General features: G+C 44.3%; 1 protein-coding gene across 1 annotated transcript in view; it reads left to right on the forward strand.

Moving 5' to 3' along the window:
* The first annotated feature begins 16 nt into the window (after positions 1 to 16).
* LOC146020035 (uncharacterized) overlaps positions 17 to 14051 on the forward strand; it is a 50145-nt gene continuing 36110 nt past the window's right edge. The window contains exons 1-9 of the mRNA XM_083152795.1: positions 17 to 184; positions 799 to 1001; positions 3073 to 3173; positions 6043 to 6155; positions 7984 to 8163; positions 9654 to 9856; positions 11690 to 11796; positions 11904 to 12019; positions 12702 to 12869. Coding sequence (XP_083008921.1) covers positions 59 to 184; positions 799 to 1001; positions 3073 to 3173; positions 6043 to 6155; positions 7984 to 8163; positions 9654 to 9856; positions 11690 to 11796; positions 11904 to 12019; positions 12702 to 12869 — 1317 coding nt within the window. The 5' untranslated portion in view covers positions 17 to 58. The remainder of the gene's footprint in view (positions 185 to 798; positions 1002 to 3072; positions 3174 to 6042; positions 6156 to 7983; positions 8164 to 9653; positions 9857 to 11689; positions 11797 to 11903; positions 12020 to 12701; positions 12870 to 14051) is intronic.

Consider the following 14051-nt stretch of genomic DNA (forward strand, 5'->3'; position numbering starts at 1 on the left):
CCTGGTTTAGAGGGAAAGTGGGGTCCTGGCATTACTGAGCGATGAACAGCTCGGAGACATGATTGTGCTTTCTGATGTATATCTGAGTTTGGACTTTACTATCATGGTATTTGGGGAACTGAACAACCGGACAGCTGCTAGTGTAGATACCTGTTTTGCACAGTTCACCGCCACAGCAAACAAGGTAGGTTTCACACTAACATTCTATCAAATAAAGCATTGTCATTTGGGTGTAACCCTTTAAGTGCCAAGTGAATTTCGCAAAATTCACTTGGCCTATTTATTCATCATAGTGACCTGGAATGTTTACCTTATATAGGAAATATAGGGTGAAACGTAATAGGGTGAAAGATTCAGAAAGTGCGAGACTTGGTAAGAAATCTCCATTTTTTTTTTTTATTAAAGCAGCAATCATTTACACTGCAAAAGCAGTTTGATTTTGCAGGGTAAATGATTGCCTCTTTAAAAAACTGGAGATTTCTTACCAAATCTCTCACAGTCTGAATCTCTCATCCTAGTACATTTTCCTCAATAACTTTTCACACATTTTGTATTTGAATTTATATAACAAAGGTAGCGGCGCTGGCATTTTTAGCGGCTATTTTATACATCTCTCACGGAGATTTTCGTAAAGTAAATCTTCTGGCATTGAGCATCAGTCGGTGGGTGAAATAAGTTTTCCAATACTTGGATGGTGATTCATTTATTGCCTCTGGGCTGAAATATACATAATACGTTTTAGGAACATGTGTAACGTATCATTTGAGTTATTGATGGTCTTTTTTTGGTCTTCGCCAGAACAATATTGTCATAGAAGATGAACAAGTGGGAGATTACATTCTGAGTTCTTATCTGAAAATTGTAAATAAGAACCTTCAAACTGCCGACCAATCATATCTGGAAACTTTATTTGAATTCCGAATACCTCTGTTGATAAAGTTCTTTACACCTTCAACTCTGGATTACATCAAAATACCGGACTGTCTCAGCATGACCACTGTGTAAGTGCTTTATTGCAATGGACAAGAACATTGATCCCAGTCATTTAAGGACCAAACAAGCACATAATTAGTCTCTGGGAAAGGCTGTTATATTATATTATGAAAGTACAAAGTTGCTGCCAAGGTTTCATATGACAAAAACATACTGGGCCCAGTGTACTAAGCATCTCACCCACTATGCGATACATCCCGCCCCTTACCACGTAGGCTTTGTGACATCATACCCAGGGCTTAAAGTGATCATGGAGAGGTGATGGAACTCATTTCCCCTGCCATCGATGACCCCCCCCCACACCTATTAGGAAAATCTGGGCCAGTGCCAGGGTTTTTGGCACCCCCCCTGCAAACTATAAATGTATACCCTACCTCCCATACTTTATAAAGGGACACCGGTCATACAATTGTACCCCCAATTTAAATAATTTCATACGGTAGCACAATCTCATTCACATTACACCATATGTAGTGCTCCTTACTCACATTATGACCTCTAGTAGTGCCCTTTTTTCATGTTACGCTACACAGTAGTACTCCATATACATGTATGAAATACAGTAGCGTTGCTTATACACAATGGCCATAGTAGTACTTCCTTTTTGCACATAATGCCCACAGCAATAGTACCTTGTGACAACTTGAAATCACATATGGTGTGCCAAAAAAGAATGCTGCTGGGAGAGTCTTTTCTGTTGGAATTACTGCGCAGGACTGTGATAGAGGGACAACTAGTTCCCCATACCATTAGAGGTGATGGAACTTCGATCCCCCCCACTTCCCCCTCACTGGTCATACCCAGGCGTTTGGCAGCTAGGTGGCAATTGATAAAATGCGCATGCTCCGCTGTGTAGCAAAGCGCTTGCGCTTTAGCAATTTGCCTACAAAATTGTAGGCGCACCTTGCAGGGAGGAACACGGGGAGTGACACACCCCCCCCCCACCCCCACATACAGGCTATCGCCACCAGTAGTAATTCTGCAAAACTTTGTAAAATTACCACTGAGTCTGAATCAGGCCCAAGGTCCAAAAATAATGGCAATTTTGGAGCTTTTTGGGCACATTTTCAAACCCACAGAGAGCGGGCGAGATGTACTAAGTCACTGGCTGGCACTGAAGATGGCAGTAGCACGTTGTAGCCTATGACATACATCTCATTTGCAGTTGTCAGATGGTTCCACCAGGACTCTCAGCGGAAATGGGAGCTGTGCAGCCCCCGATGCGATTACAATCCTGAGAGCTAACATTGTGCCACGTTGTCATTGAATATGTGATCAATCGTAAATAGGCTCATCAAAACCAGAGAGATCGACAGAAAAGGGAAGAGAAAGAGGTAGAGTGAGGAGAGAGATAGAGAGAAGGAAAAAGAGGAGGAATGAAAAAGGGGTGGAGAAAGATAGCCAGAAAGAGAGGGAGCTAGAATGAGGGAGAGACAGAGAAAGAAAGACTTAAGACCCAGATGTACTACTAATCTTTAAAAGTGACAAAATGGAGAGTGATAAACTGCTAACCAATCAGCTCTTACCTGCCATGTCACAGGCTGTGTTTGAAAAATGACAGGTACGAGCTGATAGGTTGTTGGCTTATCACTCTCCATTTTATCTCTTTTCAAGGCTGAAAGGAGAGCCAGAAAGCAGAAGAGAGGCATAATAACGAGTGACCATTTGAGAGAGATACTTTTCAACACATGACTTGCGATGGTCATCGTTTAGAAAATGGGGGCGGGGGGGGGGGGTCAGCCCTGTTTTCTGGGAGTGGTGGGACCAGTATCTGGGGGGAGTATTTACAGTACTAAAGCTTCTAGAAGTAAAAAGTAATCATGTTGCCCATAGCAACCAATCAGGCTCAGTCTATCATGTGCTAGGATGCAATATAGAAATCATATCTAGAATCTCATTGGTTGCTATGGGCAAGATCCCCACTTTTCACCTTTAGAAGCTTTTGAAAAATGTACCCCTATGTCTTTCAACACTATTTTACTCTCCTCGGTTCTTGAATCATGCCTTATAAGAATGCTAAAGCTGCTTCCACTCGGCGCATAGACCACTGACATGTCTGCATTCTTCTGTATTTTCTAGTGTCTACTATTTGGACCAAGGCTTCAGTGGCATGTCTGTGGAAACCCAGGGATACATTGCCACCTGGATTATTGGCCGTCTCAACAGCACAAGTCTCAAGGGTACCACAACTGTCATTTCCCTGCAGAATGTGCATTTTGTGTTAGCAACGCATCTACATAGCTGCCATATTGACAGGGACATAGCCATCAACAAAAATAATGAGACATACAGGGGGAAATAGGGAGTTCTATTGCAAATGGGATTTTGCTATGGGCAACCAATCGGAATCTACTTATTTATTTAGCACATTCTAGAAGATAATAGATAGAATCTAACTGGTTGCCCATAGCAACATCACATCTGAAACCATCTTATTATCTTAGTAAATTTCCACCACTGTATGCTACGACGTGATTGGTCTGTCTGCCGCGGGGTACTCAGGAAAGGGCTCTGCTTGTGTATAGTCTCCTACCTGTCATTTGGTACTTGTGTAGTTTCACGGCGGCAGTTACTGTACATAGTCAATGTAGTGTCCCTGTCAGAATCAGCGTAGTGTTCCCGCGGCCAGCGTAGTTATCGTAGTCAGCGCCCCTGTCAGAATCAGCGTAGTGTTCCCGCGGGCCAGTGTAGTCGGTACATTCGCAGCTAGTTGAAGCTTACGTAGTCAGTCAGCATTACGCAGTTAGCGTAGTCAGTCAGCATTACGCAGTTAGTGCTTATAACATTGTGTGGGAACCATTGACCATTTTAACCTGCCTGACATGACAGGTGTGAATGTGTTCCTGAAACACCCCCACTATCCACGTCAGTCCGAATCCTGGCGTGCGCAGCGAGTCCCGCAAGGGGACGCGTTACATGTCCTCCTGACCTGTTCATACCACCACTATCCACAAAGGCGTGGAGTTGATTTTGTGAAGCGTGGCGAGCGCAGCGACCCCCATGAGGGGACGTGAATTACTTGATGTGTATTCCGCATCCCCTCGCTGGGCTCGTTGAGCTCCCCACGCTTTGGCCTTGTTTTGCGCGTCCCCTCGTGGGGCTCGCTGTGCCTGCCACGCTTCGGCCATTGGTGGCTCACTGTGCTTGCCACACTTTAAAAAATCAACTCCTGGCCGATGTGTATAGTGGGGTAGTGGGGGTATGAACAGGTCGGGAGGACTCATAATGCGTCCACCTCGCTGTGCTCGTTCTGCTTCGGGCTGGCATGGATAGTCGTGGTTTGAAAAGGAGGCATTTGCCAGTCTGATACTCTCGGCAGATGGAGCGTCTCTCCGCTGGCGTCCGCCAGTGCAGGGGGTCTGTCAGTCACTAGCGCTGTGTGGGAGGCGCTCACTAGGCTTGCTGGGGACAGAGCTGCAGATCGCGGGGACAGTACGGTGACTATGCTGACTGACTGGGACACTACGCTGACTACGCTAGGCAGCCGTTGGGGACAACGTAGCTTAGCCTATGCTGAAAACGTAGCGTAGCCGGGCGCCGTGATATTACACAAGTTCCTGTCATTTTTTAAACCTAGCCTGTAACATGACAGGAGCTGATTGGCTGGCTGTGTATCACTCTCCATTTTATCACTTTTTGAAGCTTGATACATCTGGCCTTATACAGTATGTTACTGCTTATGTCACTGTCACTATATTTTAATATACAGTATGTCACTGTATGTCACTGCTTACGTCGCTATGGTTGACATGTAATAGGGTGTGATTTTTAGAGATGTGCGATTTTTGGGGCAAAAATGGCTGAATTTGCACGTTTTTACGAAAACCACACATGTAGTACCGTGCGATTTGGGGCAAAAATCGCACGTTTTTCTGTGGCCAAATAAAAATCGCACTTCAAAAATCGCATCCAGATGTTTTCCTCATAGAAAACATGAAAATGGCAAAAGTATTAGGGAGCCATTTTTCACATAGCACCCTAAACATTACCAAAAATCACAAAAAAATAGACCAGGTCCAGGAGGACGAGTTTGACAGAACCATGCACAGATCAGTGAGATCTGTGCATAAATCTGTCCATAAAAGTGTCTAAAAGTGAAAAAAATACTATTTTTAAAATGATGTGCTCCCCCCCCCCGAGCATAACCAGCCCCGGTTTTCCAAATACGGGGGGAAAAATGCGATGGGATCCCCCGTATTTAAGAAACCAGCACCGGGCTCTTGGACCAGTCCTGGTTCCAAGAATACGGGGGACAACAAGTGTGGGGATCCCTTGTATTTTAGAACCAGCACCGGGTTCCAACAGCCAGAGGTGTCATGCTGCAGTTAGGAACACTTTTTACAAAAGGTCCCCTGGTCGTCACATGGTCAGCCCTGGATGGGGTACCTGGGGGAGTGGGGACCACCCCAATAAAGGGCCCCCAGCCTTTACCCTGGGCAGTCGACGCCAGGCTGATAATTTTGTGGTGAAAAATAGACTGTAAAAATTGCATTGGGTTATTCAGTGAAATTACAAGTCCCAGCATGTGGGGGCATTAATGGGCCTGCTTGGACTTGTAGTTCCACTGCATAAACACTGCATAAACAAAATAGAATTAAATACACGCACACACACACACACACACACCTGAATAGCAAAACTTTATTCACATACATGCACACACGCAAACATACACTCAATCAATCACACATACTCACCATGCCTGGCTCCCACACTGGATCGCTCCACTTGTCCAGGGTTCAAAAAAAAAAAAAAAAAAAGCATGCCAACAGCACTGGACAAAAGGAGCCGCATAACCCACTCCTCTCTCGGACTGGAAAACCAGTGATGTGCGTCACGGGAATCCCAATGATGTCTGTCCCATTGCTAAAAATCTCACCTTTACTAAAAATCGCACATTCCCATTTGTAAAAAATTGCCAGAAATCGCAAGTGATTTCTGACTTTGACCAAAAATTTGCACCCTATTACATGTGCGAATTTACATCTCGCCCTATATGTCACTGTCACTATATGCCTGCTTATGCATACTTGCTTTACTATTTTCCAGGATGCACAAGCATTTCTGAAAATTCACTAATGTATGTGAACAGTACAATGAAAAGGTTCTTCCAGTTAATTTCCTTGGATGTCGTGATAAAATTATACCCCGCTTTTGATGTGGTAAGTGTCTGAAGCAATATTACATATGTTGTTCTTTTTTTACCTCATCCATACTTACCTTATTCATACCTACTTCATCCATACCATCCTCATCCATACCTACCTCTTCCATACCTACCTCATCCATACCTACCTCATTCATACCTACTTCATCCATACCCTCCTCATTTATAACTACAGTACCTCATCCAAACCTACTGCATCCATAACAACCTCATCCATACCTACCTCTTGCACACCTACCTTAATCATGCCCATCTAATCCATTCCTTCCTCATCCATTCCTACCTCATCCTTACCCACCTCATCTATACTTACCTCATCCAAACCTACCTCATCCATCCGCATGTCATCCATACATCCCTCATCCATATCTACCTCTTCCATACTTCCCTTATCCATACCCACCTCATCAATACCCATCTCATCCATGCCCACCGCACCAACCAATCATTCATCTATCCATATTCTGAAGTATACAAGAATAACTACAGGTGGAATCTAAATAGCTGCAAAGGGTCAATACCGCCCTGTCCATCTGGTTAATGCTACAACTTAATTTCAAAAGCAAAATATGAGCGGGATATGCTCACTTGCAGTCTAAATGCATAATTATTTAAAACTATTGCGTGATATGCCCAAAAACACCCATTTTAGGAAGTAATGCAAATAAGGCGGTACATGGGGTGTGGCTGCTACAATCATGTTACATTATAAAGCGGTTGGCTTGACTATGATGACATGATTTAGCCAGAACCACGTAATTGGCTGACCTGATGCCCACTTCACTCGCTAAGTAGCTGCCCGGTTCGTGGCATGCAACTGAAATCGGGTGACTTTTGAGTTCTTTCTGAAGCCTGCCAACAAATTCAGGAGACTAGGCAATTAAGGGTAGAGAGGATTCATGGATTTAAATTCTAAACTATTAATCTTACTGATTATCTATAGTGGTCTTTTCCTATTTTTGCTGTATTTGGGAAGACTTTTATTTTTTAAGGAGACAACTGGTATACTGAGACAAATTATTTAAAAATGTTATTACCATGTCATTATAATCCTCCAAATTTACTGGAATTTTACATGTTCTCACTATGGGAAAGATGTACAGTACTATGCTTTAGAAAGATAGAGATTACCAACCATCAACTCTTGTCATTTTTCAAACACAGCCGGTAACATTTTAGCTAGGAGCTGATTGGCTGGTATTTTACCTCTCTACACTTCAACATGAATCTTATAGCTGCTGAGAAAATAATTGTGCAATTTCTGCCAAAAATGGAGTACATATTTCTTAGGAGAAACTAAGTGAAAGCTACTAAAATAAGATCATGGCTGATCCTGGTGCCCAAGTCTCTTTTTTACTTGTTGCCCTGAAAGAAACGCTATGGGTGAGATTTAATAGGAGAAGAGATTCAGAAAGTGAGAGATTTGGTAAGAAATCTCTAGGTTTTTTTTTAAGCGGCAATCATTTACACTGCAAAAAACAGTTTTATTTTGTAGTGTAAATGATTGCCGCTTTAAAAAAAACTGGAGATTTCTTACCAGATCTCTTACTTTCTGAATCTCTCATCCTATTAAATCTCACCCTATATGTGTCATAGATGTTGTACCAGCAGGTTGCGGAATAGTTTCTTTCCATCTGTAATTGTTAGTTTCAATTTCTATTACTTGTTTAAATGTAATTATTTATATTGGAGATGTGAGATCGCAATTGTAATGTCACTTGATCATTGTTTAATGTTGGGTTGAAATGAATAAATTAATTTTGAAACGATGATCTGGAAAACCAACAACGGCGAGATAATAAACCTGAATATTTGTTTCCCAGACCTCAGTCATCGCCTTTACCAGTGTAACCCAGAAAGTGGACTTCCTTGTCAACATGGGGGCTTTGAAAGACTTGAATACAACTATGTTGGTTCTACAGTCTCTGGCGGGGGCGGATGGTACAGTGTCCGCAACTGTCATTTACTTGTTTCTGCAAAATTTCAACATCGAGTACCGAAAGGTAACAATTATTTTTTGGGCCATCAGGTATTGATTTTGTATGTTACTCTATTGTTTGTAATGCTAACACAATGCATGAGGTCTGGTCTGAAAAATGCTAACCATTATTCCCAGCGATCACAGAAACACTACCGTCCTGGTGCGATACAGTTTGCTGAATGCTGCCTGCCTCAGGGTGGCCAATCCCGGGATCGGGATAGGCGGGATCCCGGGATTTAGCCCCAAAATGTCCGGGATTTCAATTCCGGGATTGGAGTATCCAATCCCGGGATTTTGGGATTAGACTGCGCATGCGCAGTCTAATGCCAGGCAGCTTCTGAGCACCCGCTCAGAAACTGCCCGGCTGTTCCCGACCCCGGCGTGCGGCCTGCGAAGCGTGACCTCTGACTGTCACGCTGCACAGGCCAGCGTCCTGCTACAGAGGACCGCTCTTGGCCGACTCCTAGCTTCCCCTCCTGCTTCTGGTGCCGCCGCTACCTGCCCGGAGGCAGGCAAGCATCACCGCAGCGCCGCTGTCTGCCCCGCTCCCGCCAGCCTGTAAGTAAATCTACACCCCCGCAGCGCTGCTCTGCCCCGCTCCCGGCTGCCACGCACCTGCCCGCCCATATAGGGGTGGACAGGGTGTGTTTTTCTTTTAGGGATGCCAATCCGGGGATCCCGAGAATCCCGGGATTGAGCATTTTTCAATCCCGGAATCCGGGATTGAAAAAATGCCCCGGGATTGGCATCCCTACTTCCCATGAAAGTATGGGAAAGTTTTATATAGTGTGGCGAGTGCAGCGAGCCACCGAGCCCGAAGCGTGGCGAACGTAGCGAGCCCCGCGAGGCGACGCAGAAAACTAAGCAAATGGCCTAGTGGGCGCCCAACTAACATATAAGTACCAAAAGAAGTAGTACATACAGAGTGTATACCTTCCCACTAGCCTACTTACTTACATATCATGACTGGCCCCCTTTGCCTGCCTCACTGTGGGACAGATGTATTAAGCCTGGTGAAGAGATCAAGTGGAAATAAAGTAGAAGGTGATAACACACCAGCCAATCCGCTGTATTTAAAAAATAACTGTTAGGAGTTAATTGGCTGATACATTTATCACCTTCTGGTTTATCTCCACTTTATCCCTTCACCAGGCTGCCCCAGTATATGTTATGTTTTGTGCTTCTCCCCCAGAAAAGAGAGTTTTAAAGCGGAGGCCATCATTAGCCCCCTACCCCCCAAATGCCACGATTTCATGGTCCCCGATAGGGCATGAGGCTAAATCAGGCAAATTCATGTCTTTTAGCCTTGCCCCCTGTTAATTTCCTTATCCTCTCTCGACACTTGCGGGAGACAAGGCAAGTATGTTTTATACATGTGTACGTTCTTGTACTGGTCTAATTATACCACTTTTGTACTCACGCATTTGTATGGTGACTGTCCAGCACTGCCCACCATGTGAATAAACCACCAAGACGATTGCTGCTGGCTCACGGTAGATCTTTCTTTTCTAGCTGAATACCCAGTCCCTGGCAGCGGACGTTGGGAAAGAATGCATGGATTTCTTATTTTCCAACCTGATAAAGAATTTGAACTCTATTACGACAGAGATGATGGGGCAGTTTCAGGACAGATTCCAGATCTTCTTTGTTTTTATAAGCGTGAAACTGGTTCAGAAAATCCCACTGACCATGAGCTCTAACCTCTACAGTACATTGTAAGTATCATTCCAGGGTTATAGATAAAACTACTTCTCTCGATAGAACGCTGCATTTATAGTTAGCGCGGATCTGTAGGGTAAAATCTCAATAAAAGGCACCACATATTACATGCTGCAGCTCAGGAGTGTAGTTATCAAAGATTGGAGAGAGATAAGGTAGAGATTCATAAAGCACCAACCAATCAGCTCCTGGTTATTTGTTATACCTATTTGTAATTTTTCAAACACCTGGGTAGATGTGCTAAGCCTTGGAGTTCGGAGATATGCCCTGTGGAATGATGCATTAAAAAAATTACTGGAACTGATGGTAAGTACTTTATCTCTCTCCCCTTTGTGTCTCTCCAAGCTTTGATACAACTCCTCAATATTCAGGCTGAAAGTTTTGTCCACTGTGCGCAAGGTGCAATGTATGTGATTATTGCCTTTTATGTTTAAATTCCATTGTCTAAACCAGGCATGTCCAACGTTGGCCCTCCAGATGTTGTGAAACTACACATCCCAGCATGCTTTGCCACAGTTTTGCTATTAGAGAATGCTAAAACTTTTGAAAAGCATGCTGGGATGTGTAGTTTCAAAACATCTGGAGGGCCAACGTTGGACATGCCTGGTCTAAACATTTCCGCTCATGACTCCTTAGGTTTTGGTGCATAATTGTCTCAGGGGAACATATAAATATTAGGAAGTATATCTACTCACACTTTTTATATTTATGCCCATCCAGTAGCGTAACTAGAAATTTTGTGCCACCCCTCCCACCCCCCTCCCCATAGATTAGTTGTAATGAATTCATGTAACTGTTTGTTGCCGGGGGTTTCTTGCTCACTGCCAGGGATTACAATACATGCTCGTTGCCACAGGCTTCTTGCTTGCAGGCACACGAATATTCCTGGAATCTGGCACTTCTGGGTGTACATGCTGCGCTCCCCTGACAGAAGCTAGAGGTCTAGTAGGATCTTTAGCATCTGTCTCCTTCAGGGAGGCGGCCATTTTTGGAGGGCAGTTTTCAGCAGATTCCAGAAGGACACTGCTTGTGCAGTAAAACACTGCTTGTGCGTCCTGTGATGAGACTAAGGGCCTTATTCTAGTTTACTCTTTCTGACAAAATCCTTCTTAGATGGACAAAACCATGTTCACTGCAGGGGGGGGGGGGGGGGGGCAGATGTAACATGTGCAGAGAGAATTAGATTTGGGTGAGTTATTTTGTTTCTGTGCAGGGAAAATACTGGCTGCTTTATTTTTACACTACAATATACTGTAAAACCCCACCCAAATCTAATTCTCTCTGCACAAGTAACATCTGCCGCACCTGCAGTGCACATGGTTTTGTCCATCTAAAGCAGCCCATACACGCTGCGATGCCGGGCTGTGCGTTTTGTGCTTTGAGGTGCGCGCTCCCGCGCACCTCATCGCACAGTACAAAAAGTATGTGCTTGCACATACTTTTTGTACTTAGTTCTCATCACATTGCATTGCATGTGCAATGCAATGTGATCCGCGCTATTTAAGCCCACAACGCACGCCCGTATCGGGGCGTGTATGGGAAGCTTAAGAAGGAATTTGTCAGAATGAGTAAACTAGAATAAGGCCCTAAAATACAGTTTATTGGCAAAAGACGTCCATAAAGATGCTGGGCGCTACTCAGTATGGTGTGACTAAAATGTTAATGTGGCTGCAGCAAGGATATAGGTTGGAGGACACATTTGTGCTGCCGTCTTCTTCATTCACCTGCAGCTGCCTGCCTCTACATAGACTAGTAAGATAAAAAGTTAGGACGCCATGGAAATAAAAACTAAAACTAATAAAGCAATTGATGTTTGTCCCAATCCACAGGTTCGGTGGTCTCAGCAGTGCCTATAACCAGTACGATAACGTCACAGCCACTGCCATTGCTGACCAGATGCTGGCTTACCTCAGCTACAACTTTGATGGCTCCAACGGTAACACACTAAACCTACTGCTTTATGGTCCTTATATTATCTAGTCTGATACTGTCCTTTTAACACCTGAAAATACATATTATAATTTATAACTCTTGTTCCCACAGATGTCCTCAGCAATCTATATAACGACAGTAAAAGTTACATCAGCAATGTTTATTTTAAGTTCTCCGTCCTTATAAAATTCTACATATTTGGAATTTACTACAAGGAATTTAATGCGGTATGTCTTCTGTAACCGGCGTTCAGCGACTTTGTTAGTTAAATCAATTCTGCTTGGGTGGTCATTGACGTTACCAAGGATTCCACCAGTAAACCCCTTTTACTAATGATTACAGATGCTTGACAGTGGAAACTGACTACTTATATCCCACAGATGCTGTAACCAGGGATAGTTAGTATACTTACACCCGGGTGTCAGCGCATTGTGATGCCGCTCACGGTTGTCTGACCGTCAGCATCCCAAGCAGCGCCATTTCAATACCATCCCTTGTCAATCTTATATCCAAACTGTGAATATACAGAGTGTTATATTCCTTGGTGCCGTTGTAATGTGATATTACATTATAGGAATGAGATGTAGTTAATAACTTAATATGCTGACACCAACATGCCGACACCAAGATCCCGACTGCTGAAATTACCGCCAGCCGGAATCCTGGCGCACAGGGCCTATTCTCCCTCCCACAAAGGGCCTTGCTGTGCTTCCCCGCTGGAATCTCTCTGTCGGGATCCTGAGAGCCGTGATCCAAAATGTCATATCAGCCCCGAGCATGCTAGCAATCAAGAAAGTTTTTAATTGTGCAAATCAATTTTTCATTTATAAATTAGCTGTTTATTAAGTAGTTTCCTAATGATAACCTTTACTACATAATTTATATCTTTATGATTCTACTATGTTCCAGCTTGACGCCTTGGAATCTTTGACTGGTGAACAAATGGGAAACTTTTTCGTTAACGGCACGGCAGTCCAAGACATGACAGAAGCAGTTCAGATTGTGGGAGTACTAGTGGAGTATAAATACATGGAAATTGTTTCCTTCATGGCTGAGTGTACCAGAGTGACCAAACTGGTGAGTTCCTCAGTACCACAGCAATGTCTCTGTGTAACGTGCTCTTAGTGAGGGACCTGCAGTAATGTCTATGTGAAGCTCGCTATTAGTGAGGGTCCTGCAGTAATGTCTCTGTGTAACGTGCTCTTAGTGAGGGACCTGCAGTAATGTCTTTGTGTAGCATGCTCTTAGTGAGGGACCTTCAGTAATGTCTCTGTGTAACGTGCTCTTATTGAGGGTCCTGCAGTAATGTCTATGTGTAGTGTGCTCTTAGTGAGGGTCCTGCAGTAATGTCTATGTGTAGTGTGCTCTTAGTGGGGGTCCTGCAGTAATGTCTCTGTGTAACGTGCTCTTAGTGAGGGACCTGCAGTAATGTCTTTGTGTAGCGTGCTCTTAGTGAGGGACCTTCAGAAATGTCTCTGTGTAACGTGCTCTTATTGAGGGTCCTGCAGTAATGTCTATGTGTAGTGTGCTCTTAGTGAGGGTCCTGCAGTAATGTCTATGTGTAGTGTGCTCTTAGTGGGGGTCCTGCAGTAATGTCTCTGTGTAACGTGCTCTTAGTGAGGGACCTGCAGTAATGTCTTTGTGTAGCGTGCTCTTAGTCAGGGACCTTCAGTAATGTCTCTGTGTAACGTGCTCTTATTGAGGGTCCTGCAGTAATGTCTATGTGTAGTGTGCTCTTAGTGAGGGTCCTGCAGTAGTGTCTATGTGTAACGTGCTCTTAGTGAGGGACCTGTAGTAATGTCTCTGTGTAGTGTGCTCTTAGTGAGGGACCTGCAGTAATGTCTCTGTGTAACGTGCTCTTAGTGAGGGACCTGCAGTAATGTCTTTGTGTAGCGTGCTCTTAGTGAGAGACCTGCAGTAATGTCACTGTGTAGCGTGCTCTTAGTGGGGGTCCTGCAGTAATGTATATGTGTAGCGTGCTCTTAGTGAGGGACCTGCAGTAATGTCTTTGTGTAGCATACTCTTAGTGAGGGTCCTGCAGTAATGTCACTGTGTAGTGTGCTCTTAGTGAGGGTCCTGCAGTAATGTCACTGTGTAACGTGCTCTTAATGAGGGTCCTGCAGTAATGTCTATGTGTAGCGTGCTCTTAGTGTGGGTCCTGCAGTAATGTCTATGTGAAGCGTGCTCTTAGCAGGGCCGGATTATAATGGAGGCACAAGGGGTCACTGCCCCCGGGCCCCCCACTAGCTAGGGGCCCCC

The sequence above is a fragment of the Crinia signifera genome, chromosome 7 (genome assembly GCF_055691185.1).
Source record: "Crinia signifera chromosome 7, ASM5569118v1, whole genome shotgun sequence".
In the NCBI taxonomy this organism is placed as follows: domain Eukaryota; kingdom Metazoa; phylum Chordata; class Amphibia; order Anura; family Myobatrachidae; genus Crinia; species Crinia signifera.